This window comes from Lethenteron reissneri, chromosome 15 (genome assembly GCF_015708825.2).
Source record: "Lethenteron reissneri isolate LAM-NWPU_2019-01 chromosome 15, ASM1570882v1, whole genome shotgun sequence".
In the NCBI taxonomy this organism is placed as follows: domain Eukaryota; kingdom Metazoa; phylum Chordata; class Hyperoartia; order Petromyzontiformes; family Petromyzontidae; genus Lethenteron; species Lethenteron reissneri.
In genome coordinates, this window is record NC_083793.1 from 9662 (window position 1) to 30225 (window position 20564).

The window sequence follows — 20564 nt, forward strand, 5'->3', positions numbered from 1 at the left end:
TCCCGGCCCGGCCCGCGTCTCCCGGCCCCGTGGCCTCCCCAGGGAAGGCGGAACGAGCGCGGAACGAGCGCGGAACGCGGTAGAGGCAGGAATCGTGAGCCCGGGAATCTGCGTGCCGGAGAATCGTGGCAGAAAATCGATTCGGCCTTGAGAAGTAAGAGACCGCGTCGAACTTAACCTTGTGGGACGTCGCTGGGCCGTCTCTCGTCTCCGTCCTCTCGCTGCTTCGGCGACCCAAGTGACAGCGCCTCCAGTTGGCGGCGCTTCCCAGAGAGATCATCTGGTAAGATCGCAGCCACACACAGACGTGCGCCTCCGGTAAGCACGGCTGGCTACGTACGGTACGAAACATACATTCGTGGTCGGCAGAAAGGGTCCGCGGCGAACTGACTCTGCCCCAGGCTGCCTGTTGTCTGCGTCAATGCGCGCAAGTGGAACTTGCGTGGCGCCGTGCGGAGCAGCCGTGCGGGAGAAACACAACAAACTCCACGAGGAGAAATTAGTTGTCAATCGAGATGATGATTTAGAAGTGCTTATATCCAGTTGCTTCAGAATACCGGAAGGCAGCAGCGCGGTCCAGACGGCCGCAGGACCGCGTCTGGAAGCGCGAGCGCTGCGGTGACCGCCGTCGAGGGCGGCAGCCACAAGCCGCCGCTGCCACAAGCAGCTGCAGCAGCCGCAGCAGCTGCTGCAGCAGTTGCGAGGATGGCCGCGGAGTTTGCATGATGGCTGATGATGATGGCTGATGATGATGGCCCTGGACGGCATCGGCACGGGAGGTCCACAGCGGGTGTCTGGCGCAGCCCCGCCGTGGAATGAGAAATGCCGACGAGGACGATGCCCCCCCCGTGTTGACCCCCCCCCGTGTTGACCCCCCCCCCCCGTGTTGACCCCCCCCCCGTGTTGACCCCCCCCCGTGTTGACCTCCCCCCCCGTGTTGACCCCCCCCCCGTGTTGACCCCCCCCCCCGTGTTGACCTCCCCCCCGTGTTGACCCCCCCCCGTGTTGACCCCCCCCCGTGTTGACCCCCCCCGTGTTGACCCCCCCCCCGTGTTGACCTCCCCCCCCCCGTGTTGACCCCCCCCCCCCCCCGTGTTGACCCCCCCCCCCGTGTTGACCCCCCCCCCCGTGTTGACCCCCCCCCGTGTTGACCCCCCCCGTATTGACCCCCCCGCCCCACATCCCCCCCGCCCCACATCCCCCCCGCCCCACATCCCCCCCGCCCACATCCCCCCCGCCCCACATCCCCCCCGCCCGCCGAGTCGAGGTGCCGAGCTCAGAGTTCACGTCCTGCCAGACACGAAGCGAGCGAGACCCCCAGCACTCACCCCCAGCACTCACCCCCAGCACTCACCCCCAACACTCACCCCCAACACTCACCCCCAACACTCACCCCCAACACTCACCCCCAACACACACCCTAGCACTCACCCCCAACACACACCCCCAGCACTCACCCCCAACACACACCCCAGCACTCACCCCCAGCACTCACCCCTAGCACTCACCCCCAACACTCACCCCCAACACACACCCCTAGCACTCACCCCCAACACACACCCCCAGCACTCACCCCCAGCACTCACCCCTAGCACTCACCCCCAACACTCACTCCCAACACACACCCCTAGCACTCACCCCCAGCACTCACCCCCAACACTCACCCCCAACACTCACCCCCAACACACACCCCCAGCACTCACCCCCAACACTCACCCCCAACACTCACCCCCAACACTCACCCCCAACACTCACCCCCAGCACTCACCCCCAACACTCACCCCCAGCACTCACCCCCAGCACTCACCCCCAGCACTCACCCCCAGCACTCACCCCCAGCACTCACCCCCAGCACTCACCCCCAACACTCACCCCCAACACTCACCCCCAACACTCACCCCCAACACACACCCCTAGCACTCACCCCCAACACACACCCCCAGCACTCACCCCAGCACTCACCCCTAGCACTCACCCCCAACACTCACCCCCAACACACACCCCCAGCACTCACCCCCAACACACACCCCCAGCACTCACCCCCAACATTCACCCCCAGCACTCACCCCCAGCACTCACCCCCAGCACTCACCCCCAACATTCACCCCCAGCACTCACCCCCAGCACTCACCCCCAGCACTCACCCCCAGCACTCACCCCCAGCACTCACCCCCAGCACTCACCCCCAGCACTCACCCCCAACACTCACCCCCAACACACACCCCTAGCACTCACCCCCAACACACACCCCCAGCACTCACCCCCAGCACTCACCCCTAGCACTCACCCCCAACACTCACCCCCAACACACACCCCTAGCACTCACCCCCAACACACACCCCAGCACTCACCCCCAACATTCACCCCCAGCACTCACCCCCAGCACTCACCCCCAGCACTCACCCCCAGCACTCACCCCCAGCACTCACCCCCAGCACTCACCCCCAGCACTCACCCCCAACACACACCCCTAGCACTCACCCCCAACACACACCCCCAGCACTCACCCCCAACACACACCCCCAGCACTCACCCCCAACATTCACCCCCAGCACTCACCCCCAGCACTCACCCCCAGCACTCACCCCCAGCACTCACCCCCAGCACTCACCCCCAACACACACCCCTAGCACTCACCCCAACACACACCCCCAGCACTCACCCCCAACACACACCCCCAGCACTCACCCCCAGCACTCACCCCCAGCACTCACCCCCAGCACTCACCCCCAACACACACCCCTAGCACTCACCCCCAACACCACACCCCCAGCACTCACCCCCAACACACACCCCCAGCACTCACCCCCAGCACTCACCCCCAGCACTCACCCCCAACACACACCCCTAGCACTCACCCCCAACACACACCCCCAGCACTCACCCCCAACACACACCCCCAGCACTCACCCCCAGCACTCACCCCCAGCACTCACCCCCAACACACACCCCTAGCACTCACCCCCAACACACACCCCCAGCACTCGCCCCCAACACACACCCCCAGCACTCACCCCCAACACACACCCCCAGCACTCACCCCCAGCACTCACCCCCAGCACTCACCCCCAACACACACCCCTAGCACTCACCCCCAACACACACCCCCAGCACTCACCCCCAACACACACCCCCAGCACTCACCCCCAGCACTCACCCCCAACACACACCCCTAGCACTCACCCCCAACACACACCCCTAGCACTCACCCCCAACACACACCCCCAGCACTCACCCCCAGCACTCACCCCCAGCACTCACCCCCAGCACTCACCCCCAACACACACCCCTAGCACTCACCCCCAACACACACCCCCAGCACTCACCCCCAACACACACCCCCAGCACTCACCCCCAACACACACCCCCAGCACTCACCCCCAGCACTCACCCCCAGCACTCACCCCCAACACACACCCCTAGCACTCACCCCCAACACACACCCCCAGCACTCACCCCCAACACACACCCCCAGCACTCACCCCCAGCACTCACCCCCAACACACACCCCTAGCACTCACCCCCAACACACCCCAGCACCACCCAGCACTCACCCCCAGCACTCACCCCCAGCACTCACCCCCAACACTCAGGTAGGAGCCCAGTAGGCCTCGGCAAGGTAAGGTAAAAGTTAAAAGGTAAAAGCAACGAGCCTACCTTTACCCTACCTTTATCCTCACCCCATACAATCACTCTACCCTACCTTTTACCCTCACCCCATACACATTACCCGATTACAGGGTCATTACTAGGGAACTACTACACATGAACAAGGTTTATAACGGTAAATGCTGGGTAGAGCGCTTTATTCATATAGAATACTCTCGATGATTCCAATTTTACACGCTTTCTATTAACTCACTGTCTGTTGTTGTCGTCATGCTTGTCGTCATTGTTGTATCCTCAAATCTTGCAACTCAATTTTTACCCACTTCCTAATGTGGTATCGACTGCAAACTTGGTATACTTATGTCTTACTGATGACAAAACTATATTATATCATTAAAAAAAAATATTTCTAAACATTTTTTATACGTTATGTTTTGGCTTGGGTCTAATTGTCCACGCTCAACTGACGTTGGCTGTAATTGGCCACGGTCCCTTACGTTATGGCAAGCTTCGGGGCCACTTCCTGGAGTCGTGGAGTTCTGCCAGTACTAGTACATTTAATAAAAGCGTGTTTAAAAAAAGTTTTTGTTTATATTACTTATTAAATGGAGGCCACGGACTGCGCCACGGAGCTTCTAGCGGTAAACAAGGTACTGTATTTACCGGGTAATACTTCGCCGCTACCTTTACCCTACCGGGTAATTCTGAGCTACCTTTACCCTACCCTTTACCTTACCCCTTGCCATGTAGACACCTTTACCCGTTTACCCGGTACAAAGGGTAAATTACCTTGCCTTGCCGAGGCCTAGAGCCCAGATCACTCACCCCCAACACCCCCAATACTCACCCCCAACACTCACCCCCAACACTCACCCCCAATACTGACCCCCAACACTCATCCACAAACCAGATCACTCACCCCTAGCACTCACCCCCAACACTCACCCCCAACACTCACCCACAAACTAGATCACTCACCCCTAGCACTCACCCACAAACCAGATCACTCACCCCCAACACTCACCCACAACACTCACCCACAAACCAGATCACTCACCCCCAACACTCACCCACAAACCAGATCACTCACCCCCAACACTCACCCAAAAACCAGATCACTCACCCCTAGCACTCACCCCAACACTCACCCACAAACTAGATCACTCACCCCTAGCACTCACCCACAAACCAGATCACTCACCCCAACACTCACCCACAACACTCACCCACAAACCAGATCACTCACCCCCAACACTCACCCACAAACCAGATCACTCACCCCCAACACTCACCCAAAAACCAGATCACTCCGAGCATTCACCTCTAGTCCTTACACGTGCCCCCTGCTGAATGTATTTGACTGCAACCACGTGGTGCTGTTTGTTGCTGGCCGCTTGACGTTCTGTGCTCAGTGGCAACTGTGATTCGTATGAACACCCACCCACCCATGAACACGCACCTACCCATGAACACGCACCCACCCATGAACACGCACCCACCCGTGAACACGCACCCACCCGTGAACACGCACCCACCCGTGAACACGCACCCACCCGTGAACACGCACCCACCCGTGAACACGCACCCACCCGTGAACACGCACCCACCCGTGAACACGCACCCACCCGTGAACACGCACCCACCCGTGAACACGCACCCACCCGTGAACACGCACCCACCCGTGAACACGCACCCACCCGTGAACACGCACCCACCCGTGAACACGCACCCACCCGTGAACACGCACACACCCGTGAACACGCACACACCCGTGAACACGCACACACCCGTGAACACGCACACACCCGTGAACACGCACACACCCGTGAACACGCACACACCCGTGAACACGCACGCACACACCCGTGAACACGCACACACCCGTGAACACGCACCAACCCCTGAACACCCACCCACCCGTGAACACGCACCCACCCATGAACACGCACCCCACCCGTGAACACGCACACACCCTGAACACGCACACACCCGTGAACACGCACCAACCCCTGAACACCCACCCACCCATGAACACGCACCCACCCATGAACACGCACCCACCCGTGAACACGCACACACCCGTGAACACGCACACACCATAAACACGCACCCACCCATGAACACGCACCCACCCGTGAACACGCACACACCCGTGAACACGCACACACCCGTGAACACGCACCAACCCCTGAAACACCCACCCACCCATGAACACGCACCCACCCGTGAACACGCACCCACCCCGTGAACACGCACACACCCGTGAACACGCACACACCCGTGAACACGCACACACCCGTGAACACGCACCAACCCCTGAACACCCACCCACCCATGAACACGCACCCACCCATGAACACGCACCCACCCATGAACACGCACCCACCCGTGAACACGCACACACCCGTGAACACGCACACACCCGTGAACACGCACCAACCCCTGAACACCCACCCACCCCTGAACACGCACCCACCCATGAACACGCACCCACCCGTGAACACGCACACACCCATGAACACGCACACACCCGTGAACACGCACACACCCGTGAACACGCACCCACCCCTGAACCCCCACCCACCCCTGAACACGCACCCACCCATGAACACGCACACACCCGTGAACACCCACCCACCCCTGAACACGCACCCACCCATGAACACGCACACACCCGTGAACACGCACCCACCCGTGAACACGCACCCACCCGTGAACACGCACCCACCCCTGAACACGCACCCACCCATGAACACGCACCCACCCATGAACACGCACCCACCCGTGAACACGCACCCACCCATGAACACCCACCCACCCATGAACACGCACACACCCATGAACACGCACACACCCATGAACACGCACCCACCCATGAACACGCACCCACCCATGAACACGCACCCACCCATGAACACCCACCCACCCATGAACACGCACACACCCATGAACACGCACACACCCATGAACACCCACCCACCCCTGAACACGCACACACCCATGAACACGCACACACCCGTGAACACGCACACACCCGTGAACACGCACCCACCCATGAACACCCACCCACCCCTGAACACGCACACACCCATGAACACGCACACACCCGTGAACACGCACACACCCGTGAACACGCACCCACCCGTGAACACGCACCCACCCATGAACATGCACACACCCATGAACACGCACACACCCATGAACACGCACACACCCGTGAACACGCACACACCCGTGAACACGCACCCACCCGTGAACACGCACACACCCATGAACATGCACACACCCATGAACACGCACACACCCATGAACACGCACACACCCATGAACACGCACACACCCCTGAACACGCACCCACCCGTGAACACGCACCCACCCATGAGCACGCACACGAGGGCCTCCACTGCTGCTGCCTCACCCCCTGTGCAGGCCTCCAGCGGGCCCGGTGAGCGCCGCTGTGCGGCCACGAGCGACGTTCACGGCTCACTACCCCGTCCAGCACGAGTCGTGTGCTGGACGGGGTAGTGAGCCGTGAAGGTGACTTTGTCCTTCGCGGTACGCACTGCTGACTGCACAGAGGAGACTGCCATCTCATTTAGTGACTTGTGTTAATCACTAACTAACGACACACACACTCCCTCAGCCCAGATAACATCACGAGGCGATGTGGGGATGACCCTGCTGGGGCTGCCGTGCCTGAAATATTGAAAGTAGCCACCCCCTGTGAGTGGCTGGTGAGTTTCCATCTGTTGAGGAAGTAAGAAAGGCGATCTGGAGTCTGAGACCAGGATAAGCGTCGGGTTTCCCTTCGCCTCACCGCCGTACTCCTGTTCGCGTTCCTCTTCTGCGGTTTGCGCGAGCCAGGTCCGCCCCTCCGGCGCGGGACCCCACACCCGGCGCCATGTCGCTCCAGAGCAGCGGGCGGCAGCAGAGAGAAGCACACGGCGCCAGCGCAAGGGCGGAGGGGCAGCGGCAGCAGGAGGAGGAGGAGGAACGCCGGGAGGTGACCCTCTTCCGCGAGTACCTGCGCATCCGCACCGTGCACCCCGAACCCGACTACGGTGATTTTGCGGCGATCCGGCAGTGTGCACGTCCCGTTCCCACACCTCCCCCGACTCCTCGTCCGTCCCGTCGTCTCTCCCTCGTGCTGCGTGAATGCGTCGCGTGTAGCTCGGCTCGGGGGGCTGGGTGACTCACAAAGTTCCGTTTTGAACGTGGTCAAAAAGAAAAGCCAAAGTGATTTCTGGCTCAAATGAGCGTTGAGGAATTGGTGCTCATCTCGTGTTTTCAGCCCCAAGTCAGTGGTGGAAATTACACATTCCCATGGCGGAGCCAAGTCTCTGTGTAGGATAACGAGTGTTGACTTCGCAACAAAGCGGTACTGAAGGTAGATCACTTTAGTTGATGTTGTTGAACTAGGTGAGAACTCAAGAGCCTGGATGAGTCTCATTTCAGAATGTTTTTATCAGAATATTTATAAAAAAGCAAAACAAATAAAATGAAGTCACAGCAATAAAGCCAAATAGAAATGGGAGTAAAAAGATGACCGCATTACAGAATAAATCTACACAGTGCACAACCACACATCAATACGAAATCAAATGCATGTGCTGGAAAGAAAGTTGGCCTGGACAAATCAGGTTTAAAAACCGTTCACAGTAAAATGAAGTTACAGAAACATCAGCGTGGGTTGAGGTGATTGCTGCACCCGTGTGTACACAGAGGTGCAGTCAGACACGGTGCTGCTCCCTGGTGCAGCTGCTGCTGCCCATGCTGACCCGTGCTGACCCGTGCTGACCCGTGCTCCTGTGATCCTGTGATCCTGCCCATTCCCAGACTCTGCTGTTGCATTTTTGGAGCGCGTGGCCATCGATCTTGACCTTCCATTGAAGAAGTATGAGGTTGGTACCAAACGTTGCTTAGTGAATGGGTGTGCGAGCTTCCGTTACTGCTCTGTAATCCCAATTGAGTAATATGCATGGGTGATGGAGCGATGTAGAGACTGATACTGCTGATGAGCGTGGGTCGTGGTGGTGGGGAGCGGTAGTGTAGCGGGTAGCGCGCTGCGCTACGAACTCGGTGGCCCGAGTTCGATTCCCGGTCACGGCCAAGAGCAGTGACAATTGACGAAATCGGTCCTGGGCCTCCCCTAGTTTGACTCTGCCTCAAATAAGTACCCAGTGCAGTGTGTAAACATCGTTACTAGGGAGACAAAGGCGGCCGAGTGTGGTGCCGGTCACTCACCCCCTTGTCCGCCGTGCCGGGCTTCATAGGTGCTCACAGAGCACCTTCCCTGACAGTCTGTTAAGGCTACTTGGGGGATTTTTGTCTTTGGGTGGTGGCCGGGGTGACGCAGGCCTGCGTGTCGTCTCTGTCTCTGCTCTCAGCTGGAGCCCTCTCTCGTTGCCGTGGTGATCACGTGGGAGGGCAGTAACCCCGCTCTGCGCTCCGTGCTGCTGAACTCCCACACGGACGTGGTCCCTGCCTTCCAGGTCGCGCGGCCACTTTGTGGTGCTCGGCGCAGATCACCTGGGAAGCCTCACCGAGTCCCTGTTGCAGGAGGGTCTTGCCGAATCGTCGCCGTTGGGGGCAATGTTGCTGCTGCTGTGTGTGATCCCAACAGTAGGGGGCACAGGTGGTGCATCTGCCAGTCATCTCAGTAAACCCATGTGCGTGTGTTGAACTTCTTTCGCACCGTACGTAGCCAACAGTGCTAATCGGAGGTGCGGCACCTCGGTCTGTCCCGTGACCTCTCAGCGAGCCTTCGACACTTCACGTGACCTCAAAGTGCACCTGGCCTGACACAGGCGCCATGGTGACGTCACCGCCACTTGGCGGTAAATCGCTACTGTTGTTGATCCTAATTCAGTAGTTTCCAGGTACATTTTCGAGCAATGGGAAGTTGTTTGGCCAACACCAGTTACATTGTATGAGTTTTTTAGATCTGGGATGAAACCGGAGAACCCATAGGAATCCCATGCAAAACAAAGGGAGAACATTCAAACTCCAGCCAGAGGCACTGAAGTTGGCACTGCCCTCTCACCCTCGGCTTTATGTAAAGCATTCCAAGATGCAGGTCACTCCTTCCTCGTTGCTACATCAAAGTAAGCAAGCGGACACGAGGCCTTCACGGGATCTTTAACGTCTTAAAGCAGAGGGCGTGCGCGGAATTTTTCGGTGAATACTACTGCAGCATTAACCAGGGCAGCCTGCCGGATTCAAACAGCGAACCTCCACAACAAGCTGCACTGCCATGATGAGATTCTCGTTCCCGTCTCCAGGAGCATTGGCAGTACGACCCGTTCGAGGCGGTGAAGGACGCCGAGGGGAACATCTATGGCCGTGGAGCGCAGGACATGAAGAGCGTGGGCATCCAGTGAGTTCCCACTGCCCAAGCCGCCACGCGCTAATACATGACGTGCGCTCGCGTTGAATCACCGCTGCTGAAATGATGCACTCCCAGGAGGCTGCGTGACCCATGTGTCGATATGTGACGGAGGTAAATTTCCTGCTTAGTGGTTTTGTTCCGAGGCTTGGCTATCAGCTGGGCTGGTGAGGTTGAGGAGCTTCCATAGCCCATGGCCTCTTGTGCAGCATGGCCTATGAAGAGCGATCCTAAGCTAATCTATTTGGTTGCTTTGTCTGAGAGTTGAATTGCCGACCCAGCCACGATTCCACTCACCCACCTATTCCACCCACTATCCCACCCACCCAATATTCCACATACTCACTATCCTACCCACCCACCCACTATTCCACCTATCTACCCATGATCGCAGTTGGACGTGTGCGCCTCCCCTTGACCTCACAGCCTGGCTCGGTGAAGGAGCCTCTCGGTATGACTGCTCGCGGTTCCTGCCCCGTGGCTCCGTGTCTCTCTCCACCGGATAAGCACGTAGCGAGCAGATCCCCCAGCTGTGTTGGGAGGTTCGTCATTATTCTTGCGCTGTAGTCGGAGTGGACGTTTAACAAGCAAGGACATCGCTGCACGTGATGCGTAGTGGGCGCTGCCGAGTGACGACCTGGCTTGCGGCCGTGTGTGACGTGCATCCCCCGTCCGTTACCCACACTTGCAGCAATCGCCGCGGTCCACGCTGATGTGTTTCTCTGACTTGATTTTACCGGGAACGGTTTCTAAACATCATTTGTCCAAGGCAACTTTCGTGACAGGAAATACATTTTTCATTAAAATTGATTTATGTTTAAACTAGATTCGAAGCTTTCGTGACTGCAGGAATTACTCTTTGGTTCTTTCGGTAAAGTCACGTAGAAAATAAAATCAAACAATAATAGAATACGACGTTTCGATTGCAACACAAGCAACCATCATCAGGTAAGAATGAATGATAAACACAGACATGGAAACAACACAGCAGACACACATGCAGAGCGAGACACACACAAAGACACACCGAGCGAGACACACAGCAAGACAAACAGAAGGACAACGACTCTGTGCCGAGGCCTGTGTGATTTATGTTCGTGCGGTTGTTTTTTTAGCTGAATTTTTTTCTTGTTTTGCCATTATTTCTATTTGTCTCTGCGCATTAGTATGCTTATGTCGTTTTGGTGACCCCGCTCACTCTTGCAAATGATTCATCCTAGTCTCTTGAGTTCTCACCGGGTTACTCAACATCAACTTGGAACTCGCACAACCGAACAAGACCTGTGCCTCACGTGTTACCTGCAGATACGTCGAAGCGATCCGGAGACTGCGCGACGAGGGGAAGCGCTTCCCACGCACGCTGCACCTGCTGTTTGTCCCCGGTTGAGTCCCTCGCCACACGGTCACCGCTCCGCCCCGCGCTTGCTTCACCGTGCATGCAACCAGATTCAGGCAACCGCTGGGGCCACGGCTCATAACGCACGCCGTGCGCGGTGAGCCGTGGTCGACGGGAGCTGTGATTGATGTATGCCTTGTGGCCGTGTGCAGATGAGGAGGTCGGAGGATTTCGTGGGATGAGCCTCTTCGTTAAGAGCCCAGAGTTCAAAGCCTTGAACGTGGGATTTGTTCTGGACGAAGGTAGGGTTGAGATCTGTTTTGCTACTTGTGATGTTTCATCCGCTTTAGTAAAAGGAATTGGTGTAGTTTGTATGGGGCAGCGATGCAGCTCAACGTAATCGCATTCGCCATTTGTTGCAGAGGTCTGTGGCTCAAATTCGACACGCCACTGATTAACTCTGCGGGTGCATTAAGCTTCAAATACCCCACGCTGTCTGCTTCGCAGTGGACATTAAAGATCCCGTGACACCATTCGAAACGAGGAACCAATCGCATGCCGGCATCTCGGTCCAAATTTGAAACCCTACATCGCAAATTTTTCACTTGGTATTACAGCAGCAACATCGCCCCCTTCTGTGAACCACTGCAAACTGCGTCTTTACAGCGGCGCCTTCCTGCGATCAGATTGATGGCGCTCAGAGCAAATGTGCTGCTTAGTTCCATGGGAGGACATGGTTTTATGGGTAGTAAGTCTTAACACCACGTGCCTATCCCATATATTTTTAAGTTCATATTGCACAAACTTCGATGTCACAAATCACCTTTCCACATCTGTCCCTCCTCGTGTGCATGTGTTGTGCTGTCTGCGTGCGTGCGTGCATGTGGACGTGTATTTGTCGTGCTGCGCGCAGGCCTAGCCAATCCCACAGATGCGTACACCGTGTTCTACGGGGAGCGCAGCTGCTGGTGTGAGTAGCGTCACCGCACTCCACGCTCCTCACTCCCCGCCCAGCACACGCCGAGCGCCGTGCGGAGTGGGCGAGGCGGCGCTGGGGGAGATGACGTCAGAGTGACGGCGCCCGCCGACTGTGCGCGTGCTGCGTGCGGTGTGCGTGCGGTGTGCGTGCGCGGTGTATGACCGCCGCGTGTGCTTGTGCGTGTGGCGGCGCAGGGGTCACCGTGAAGTGCACTGGCCACCCGGGGCATGGCTCACGCTTCATCACCAACACTGCCGCCGAGAAACTGGTAACGGATTTTCTTCTCCATTGCCTCGGTTTTGTGAGTCAGCTGCTTGGCTTCTATGTGTGTGCTGCACGTGTAGGTACGATGTCACTGTCTAGAGGCACATCAAGCCATTACTTTACTCGTCATGTTCCGAGTCTGGGGGTAAGGTGGTAACACCACAGCCAGAAGCACCTGGGTTCGACTCCTGACATAGGTGCCTCTCTGTGTGGAGTTTGTGTGTTCTCTCTCCCCCTGTTCTGTGTGAGTTTCCTCTCATAGCTAAAAAACACCCACACAGTGTAACTATTACTGGGCAAAACATCCCAATGCAAAAAATTTTACTTTGGAATGATCACACACAGCAGCAGCAGCAACATCGCTCACCACTGCAAAAAACTTTGACAGGACCCTCCTGAAAAATAATATTTTAGGAGGCATTCCTGAGTAAAAAAAGCCGAGTATAAATAATATTTACAGAGCATTATGGGTTTCAGGGAATCGAGCAGACCTTCCTTGTCTGAGTTCCCATAAAAGTTCACAGGGGGTGTCAACTCGTCCCCTCTCAGCTTTGGGGCGAGCGTTCCCCAGCGGCATTTGTTCCCTCTGCTACCTGCCTTGGTGCGTGATCTGTGCATCGATGTTTTTCGTTCCAGCAAAAGATTATAAACTCCTTCCTGGGCTTCAGAGAAAAGGAGAAGGCAAGGTGATTGTGGCGTCGCGATCGCGCGAGGTACCCACTCGTCACCGCCCTCCACCGACGTGCAGCGCGATCGCTGGCATCGTCGAGAGCGTCAACAAGTTAGAGCGGTCTCCTGCGCGTGTCTGAAGGGAGGCTGCACGCACGTGCCGAGTGTGACCGCTATTAGCCAAACGTCTCCACTAGGGAAACATTTTCTGCAACCGCTGTCATTGCTCAACCCGAGCTGTTCATGCCTTTGATGTTTGCATTGCCTCTGTGCTGTTCGCCTGTTGGTGCGTTCTCTGGTCTTATACTGGTGGTGAGACAAGTCCGTAAAGGAGGCTGTCTCTGGTGTAGACCAATCGGTTTCAAAGACAATGCATACTTTATCAAATCATGTTTGCATGTTTTACCACAAGCATGTGTAGTTAATGCAAACTTGATGCCTTGCAATAGGTGTCCATTTGGTGTTTGAATATCTTAACACCTCCATTATTTCCAGAGAGTAAAGCCTATTCTTTTTTCATGATTTGATATCGGCAAAAAGGGTCCCATAGATATTCCCTGCACGTCACTCGAGTGGAGACACACATTCACGCGAGCATCGCCCCCTCCTGCGACAAACTTGGCAGGACCCTCCGGACACTCCTGAAATAGCCTTGAGACTCAGTGAGGCTTTCCTGAGTGGAATCATCGTAATTAAAACAAAATAATGATCCTCCATTCCATCAGCCACATGCCCTTTGGTCATTCCAACATTTCAGCAGCATCAGTTCAATACAAGCAAAACTCTGGACCAGTTTCAACATTCAGTGTCTCCTCAGCAGTCGGGCTCGTTTGAGCCGCTGCTTGTGAACTGCCCCCTGCAGCAGGCGAGGCCCTCTCTCAGGTCGACACCTTGGGTCCTGCTTGTGCCGCAGGCTGGACTGCAGTGCGTGCATGACGCTGGGCGATGTCACCACCGTGAACCTGACCATGGTGCATGGCGGAGTGCAGTACAACGTGGTGCCCGTGGAGCTGGCCGCCAGCTTCGATGTCCGTGTGCCTCCCACTATCGACCTGCAGGTCACGCGCGCCCTCACCCAGAGATCGTCGCCTCCTCAACCGCAGCACGTGTGCCAGTGTCGGTGTGTGTCAGTGTGCGTGTCAGAGTATGTCACCGTGTGTGGCAGTGTGGAAATGAGTGCGTGTCCCTTTGGATGTTGCTGAGCATCAGTAATGTGCCGGTGTGGAAGTCTGTGTGCCCGTTTGGATGTCAGTGTATGCCTGTGCGAGCATCGGTGTCTGTGTGTGCAGCTAACATCGGTGAACATCTAAAATGGTCCTGGTCTTCTCCTAGGGCGACTCAGCCTTAAATAAATACCATGTGCAGTAAATGGCTAACAGCACTTGCCTGAGCAGCCGGCGTGGGCGACACGGGGGACCTTTGTCTTTGCTTCGTTTGTGGTCCGACTCCGTGGCTGCACCGGAGTTCAACTCAATCAAAGTCTCCCAGTAGACAACGGTGGCCAGAGAGCGGTGACGGCAGTGCTGCTGCTGCTGTCCTGGGTAGACAATAACAATAACGAATAGCAATAATGCTGCTGTGGAGAGGTGCCAGAGCAAATGGCTGTGCCCGCGGTGCCCGCAGGCGTTCGAGCAGCAGCTGGAGAGCTGGTGCCGCGAGGCCGGGGACGGCGTCACCTACGAGTTTGCCCAGGTGAGCGCTGCCCTGCCACTCGGACCTCTCATGCTGGAGAGGCTGGTGCAGCTGGTGCGGCTGGGGAGGCTGGTGGGGCTGTCTGGCTGGTGGGGCTGTCTGGCTGGGTAGGCTGGTGGGGCTGGTGGGGCTGTCTGCCTGGTGGGGCTGGTGGGGCTGTCTGGCTGGTGGGGCTGGTGGGGCTGTCTGGCTGGTGGGGCTGGGGAGGCTGGTGGGGCTGGGTAGGCTGGTGGGGCTGTCTGGCTGGTGGGGCTGGTGGGGCTGTCTGGCTGGTGCTGGTGAAATTGGTGAAACTGGGCTGGGCAGGCTGGTGCGGCTGTGCGTCACGTGGTGCGTCGTGACGCCGTGTGGTGGTGCTCTGTTCACAGAAGGGAATGGACCAGAGTGTGACGTCTACGAGCGAGTCGGATCCCTGGTGGGGCGCCTTCTCTGCTGTCTGCCGCGACATGTGAGACGCGCGCCGATGCGCGCCACTGACACACCACTGACACGCCACTGACACGCGTGTTGTTGCGATCGTCGCTCCGCCACCGTGCCCCCTCCGCCATTGCATTCACAACACGGCGGCGCTTGCGACACACGGCACTCTGGTGGGGCACCGGTTGTCTGCGTGACGGCGCCCATTGCGATTGGTGACAGTGGGGAGTGGTGGCGCAGCGGTTAACGCTATGCTGTGCTACGAATCCGGCGACCCGAGTTTGATTCCCGTTCACGGCCAACACCAGTGACGATAATCTAAACCAGTCCTGGGCCTTCCGTAGATTTCCTCAGCCTCAAATGAGTACCTGGTGCGGTGTGTAAACAAGACCACTGGGCGTGGCGCTGGCGACCCATCCCCTTATATGCCGTGCTGACCTTAATAGGTACTCGCTAACTGCACTTGCCCAAAGAGTCTGTTAAGGCTATTGGGGGGACATTTGTCTTTACTGTTAATGGTGACAATAGCAGCAGTTGTACTTCTCGACGTTGAGTGGAGAAGAACTACAACAGGTTTTCATCTGTGCTCCAGTCAAGGCTGGGAAAGCCTATGGTGCTTGATGACGATATTAATACTGGTCTGCAGCCAAAATGCTTTCGAAATAAATGTAGTCTAACGTTACTATTTATGGGTCACTGAGAATGAAAATGTTGCTTAAAATTGATTGGCTCTAGTTTTAAAGATATGCTACTGGGTGAGTACATACGACACTTGACTTGGGATGGTGGAGAATAAGTGAGTTATACAGGGAAGGGATCTCAATTTCTCACAGCTCTCTCATTGACATGCTAATTTCTCTGCTCCAGCAGACCCACCTCTCTCTCTGCCCCACCCCACCTCTCTCTATTTAAGGCCACGACACAGAGACATTGGGTCTCTGTGTGTCTATGTTGTGTGTCTCTCTCTGTGTCTCTCTCTGTGTCTCTGTGTTGTCTCTCTCTGCTTGTCTGTCTGTGTGTCTCCGTGTCTGTGTTTTTTTTTCTCTCAAATGTAGTTCTACCTGATGAGGACTGCTTGTGCTGCAATCGAAACGTCGTATTCTGTTATTTAATTTATTTTCTTTCTACGTGACTTTACCGAAAGAAACAGAGTAATTCCTGCATTCACGAAAGCTTCAAATCAAGTTTGATTTGAAGGTTGTTGCTCTTTCGCTTGGTCTGCTGTATTCTCTGCGAATGGGATGGTCGTGCGAGAGATTCCCACTAAATCAAGATAGATTGGCCACTCCGACAGTCATTGGAGCCTGGGAGGAAAAGTGTTCAGCATCCACCACTTGTTGAATCAAGGAAGATTTTGTTACCACATTTACACATCAAGCTGGGTCTGATGAAGAAATTTGTCAAAGCCATGGACAAAACACAAGCAGCTTTCAAGTACCTCCATGGAACATTTCTAAGGTTAAGTGAGGCTAAGATAAAGGAAGGTGTCGTTGTTGGGTCCTCAGATTCGTGAACTTCTTCGAGATGATGCATTTGACAGTGCACTACCTGGCAAGGAAAAGACGGCATGGAAAGCCTTCCAGTTAGTGGCAACACATGTTCTCGGAAACAACAAGGCAGACGACTACAGGGAGTTGGTGGGAAATCTCAAGGCATACAAAAGCCTTGGTTGCAACATGCCACTAAAGATACATTGTTTGCACTTTCATCTCGATTTTTTCTCACCGAACTGCGGAGCAGTGAGCGACGAGCACGGCGAGCAATGTCACCAGGAGATTGCGACGATGGAGAAACGCTCTCAGGGCAAATGGAGCCCATCAATGCTTGCAGACTATGGCTGGACAGTGACAAGAGATGATCCAATACAAGAGACAAGCCAAGAAGCGCCGAGTAGACACTGAATAAGGACTAAACTATGTACTTATATATACATCATCTTTTTTGCTTTTTGAATCATAATACATTTTATTTATATAACCTTTTTGCTGAATTTCAAAGTGTTACATGAACAGGACAGGTGACATGTTATCATGTAAAGCAACCATAAACACATGAAAAGACCTAGGTTTACAACTTATGAGTAAAACTCTATCTACACAATATACATAGACATAAAATGTGAAAACTTAAATATCTTGAGAACAGTAGCCAACCAGTTGTTTTGTCATTTGAATTCAGCATATCAAAATGCATAATAAACATCACATTGCATCTCTGAAGCAGACGTCTAAAAAATTGTAGACCTTTGTAATCGATTACGTTGGGTACTGGTGCCTTCATTCTCACAACGCAGGGCAATCGTCACGAGGGAAAGCACCGCTGTTTCACAGTCTGCAATAGTTCCCACACTCGGGCGATGTTTCTGCGACTGCAGGTGTGATCCAAATAGAGTAATTTGCGGTGTGATTTTTCAAATTGAGTAAATGTGGACCGTGACACCAACACACAATGGCTACTCTTTTCGAATGTGACGGGATCTTTCACATCTGCTGTAGAGCAGACAGCGCAGGTTTTACAGCGAATCCCCCTGCAGTGGTAACCAGAGTGGCCTGCTGGACTTGAGCCACGAACCTCTGCAACGAGCGGAGGGTGATGGTTCTAATCTGCGTGGGCCACGTGGGCCTCTCGTGCTGCCTCTGCACAGGAACCTGGACGTGAAGACAGAAATCTTCCCCGCCGCAACCGACAGCCGCTATCTGCGCGAGGTAGCACGACGCGTGACACCCCAGAGCCTGCTGAGGCTCCGTGCCGGGTCTCCTCCAGCGCGTTCACCCACGCCGAATCACCTTCAATACGCACGCAACACACCTCCCCGACGTACTCTCCCTCCACGTAAAAACTAAAGTCTTTTACACATCCCAACACCCCATCTCTTCTGTAGGCCATATCGTACCCATTTAGACACCTCTGTGGCCAAACAGAAACTGCTTAGGCATGCGGTAGCTGGGCATGCGGGTTACGTGATCCAGCCAACGCAGCCTCACCTGCCGGAGGAGCCCACCGATGGGACTTTGGCCAGATCTTTCAAGGATTTCTGAGTTCCTCACACAATCCCCACAATTGAGTGATTTGTGGGTTATTTTTCAGCATTGGGATGTTGTTTAGCCAATACCAGTTACACTGTATGGGCTTTTACCCTATGGGAGAACAATGGAGAACCCGGAGGAAACCCATGCAGAATAGGGGGAAAGAGAACACACAAACTCCACACAGAAAGATTCCCAAATCCAGTAACTTCTCTCTGTGAAGCGCGAGTGACACCCAGTGCCGTGTGGTCTGCGCGTAGATTGGACTTCCGGCCATCGGCTTCTCTCCGATGAACCGCACACCCATCCTGCTCCACGACCACAACGAGTTTGTGAGCGAAGCCGTGTTCCTGCGTGGCATCGACGTGTACGCGGGCATCCTGCCAGCCCTGGCCAGCGTGCCCGCAGTCCCCGCCGAGCACTGATTGCCCGCCGGCTCCTCTACGCCACGCTTCCTAGATCAAACCTCGACCTGAAAGGCTGGAAACCCGTTGATACATTTCCTATATCAAACACTGCCTGAAACATTGAAACCTGTTCATACACTTCCTGTGTAAAACAATCTACCTGAAAACTCAGTTCCAGGACTCTAACTGAAGGAATCTGTAACCTGCAAAAAACATTTGTCTAGGATTGTCTCTAACTGAAGGAATCTGAAACAACCTGCTAATCACGATTGTCCAGGACTGTCTCTAACTGAAGGAATCTGAAACAACCTGCTAATCACGATTGTCCAGGACTGTCTCTAACTAAAGGAATCTGAAACTACCTGCTAATCACGATTGTCCAGGATTGTCTCTAACTGAAGGAATCTGAAACTACCTGCTAATCACGTTTCTTGACTCTATCTCTCTCTGCCTGAAAATTTAAATATAAAATATGATCACACACGAGCCAGTAATGTACCTTTAAAATGTAATGTACATCCTCGAAATTTGGAAAACACCATAACCAGTTAACCAATTTACTTGAAGCATGAAATGTCAACAATGTAAAATTACTTTCTGCCTTGACCTCGTAGATAACATTTGCAAACTTAAATGGCTATGGCCCAAAGCATGGCGTGTGTGTGCACAGCTGCATTCAATACACGTTGCAAACCTGCTCCTGGGTCCGTCTTTCTCTCCGTCTCCAAAATATTTCTAAACATTATTCCCCCGAAGTGTGACGAACATCTCTCCACTCCCGTCCGTCACTGATCGGCTCCTCGGGGCCCAGCAGACGCCCCAGCTCGGATCGACCTCCTTCCAACTCTGCTGAAGATGGCGCCTCGCGCGCTTTTTTCAGCAGTTTTACTTGATTCCTGTTTGTCGTGGTCAAATCTTGTAATCAACATTTAGTCTACTTCCTGATGTCCAATCAATTCCAAAGTTTGCACACGTACTCGGATGACAATGCACGCATGTATCAAAATCGGCATCAATTAATCAATTAATGAGCGACTTCAAAGCAATTTACATTTTGTTGCATATAGCAGCAGCGATGCTGTTGCTATAGGGCTATACCTAATAAATGAACTTGAACTTGATGTGATCCCGATTGAGTAATTTGCGGTGCCAGTTTTTTTGGCAAAATTAGACTGTGAAGCGGTCACACAGTAGCCTCATCGTTTCGAATGATGGCACGGGACTTTTAACATCTACTGTGAAGCAGACGGCACACGTGTTATACACTTAAGGTATTAACCGGGGTGGCCAGCCGGTGTCGAATCGTGAACCTCTGCAACACGCAATAAAAGTGCGAACGCTGGGTCGCGTCTCCACGCCAGACTTTGTTGAAATAGCAACTCAGCAGATCCGCCAGTCACGCTGCGGCCTTAGCCGGAGAGCATGCATAATGGGCAACGTTTTGGGTCAACCCCCTACTTCAGAGCACACAAGGGCCAGACGCGGCGTCCGGATATCAACCATTTTAAGGCCGCAGTGTTGACTTGTTAATTTTAATCATTTGTTCTTGTGTGGCACTGTGAGTGCAGTATCAAAAACTGATGGCTGTTAAATGAAGTTATTGGTTTGAGACGAATGACATTTGAACGTGTTGCACTTCAATAAAAATGAATATCCACGTAGAAATCATCAAACTTGACACTTTTCTGAATGTGGACGATGGCGGTCGAGATGAAGGGATGGAGTGGAGGTGATGTTGGTGACGGTGGAGGGATAACACCTTCACCAATTGTTGTTTGAG

The 20564-nt window shown here is 54.8% G+C and overlaps 1 protein-coding gene across 4 annotated transcripts; it reads left to right on the forward strand.

Moving 5' to 3' along the window:
- The first annotated feature begins 215 nt into the window (after positions 1–215).
- Positions 216–20457, forward strand: LOC133342526 (aminoacylase-1A-like). 4 transcript variants are annotated; one of them, XM_061551682.1, is made up of 15 exons: positions 216–283; positions 7474–7670; positions 8446–8510; positions 8997–9101; positions 9891–9985; positions 11300–11376; positions 11543–11632; positions 12244–12300; positions 12504–12577; positions 13210–13259; positions 14156–14300; positions 14866–14934; positions 15303–15382; positions 17996–18056; positions 18638–20457. In XM_061551682.1, the coding sequence occupies exons 2-15, from the start codon at positions 7511–7513 to the stop codon at positions 18800–18802; spliced, it is 1293 nt and encodes a 430-aa protein (XP_061407666.1). In that variant the 5' UTR covers positions 216–283; positions 7474–7510; the 3' UTR covers positions 18803–20457. The 4 variants fall into 4 exon arrangements, with proteins under 4 accessions (XP_061407666.1, XP_061407667.1, XP_061407668.1 ...); XM_061551683.1 differs by lacking the exon at positions 216–283 and adding an exon at positions 7132–7343; XM_061551684.1 differs by lacking the exon at positions 216–283 and adding an exon at positions 7132–7332.
- Positions 20458–20564: the final 107 nt, after the last annotated feature.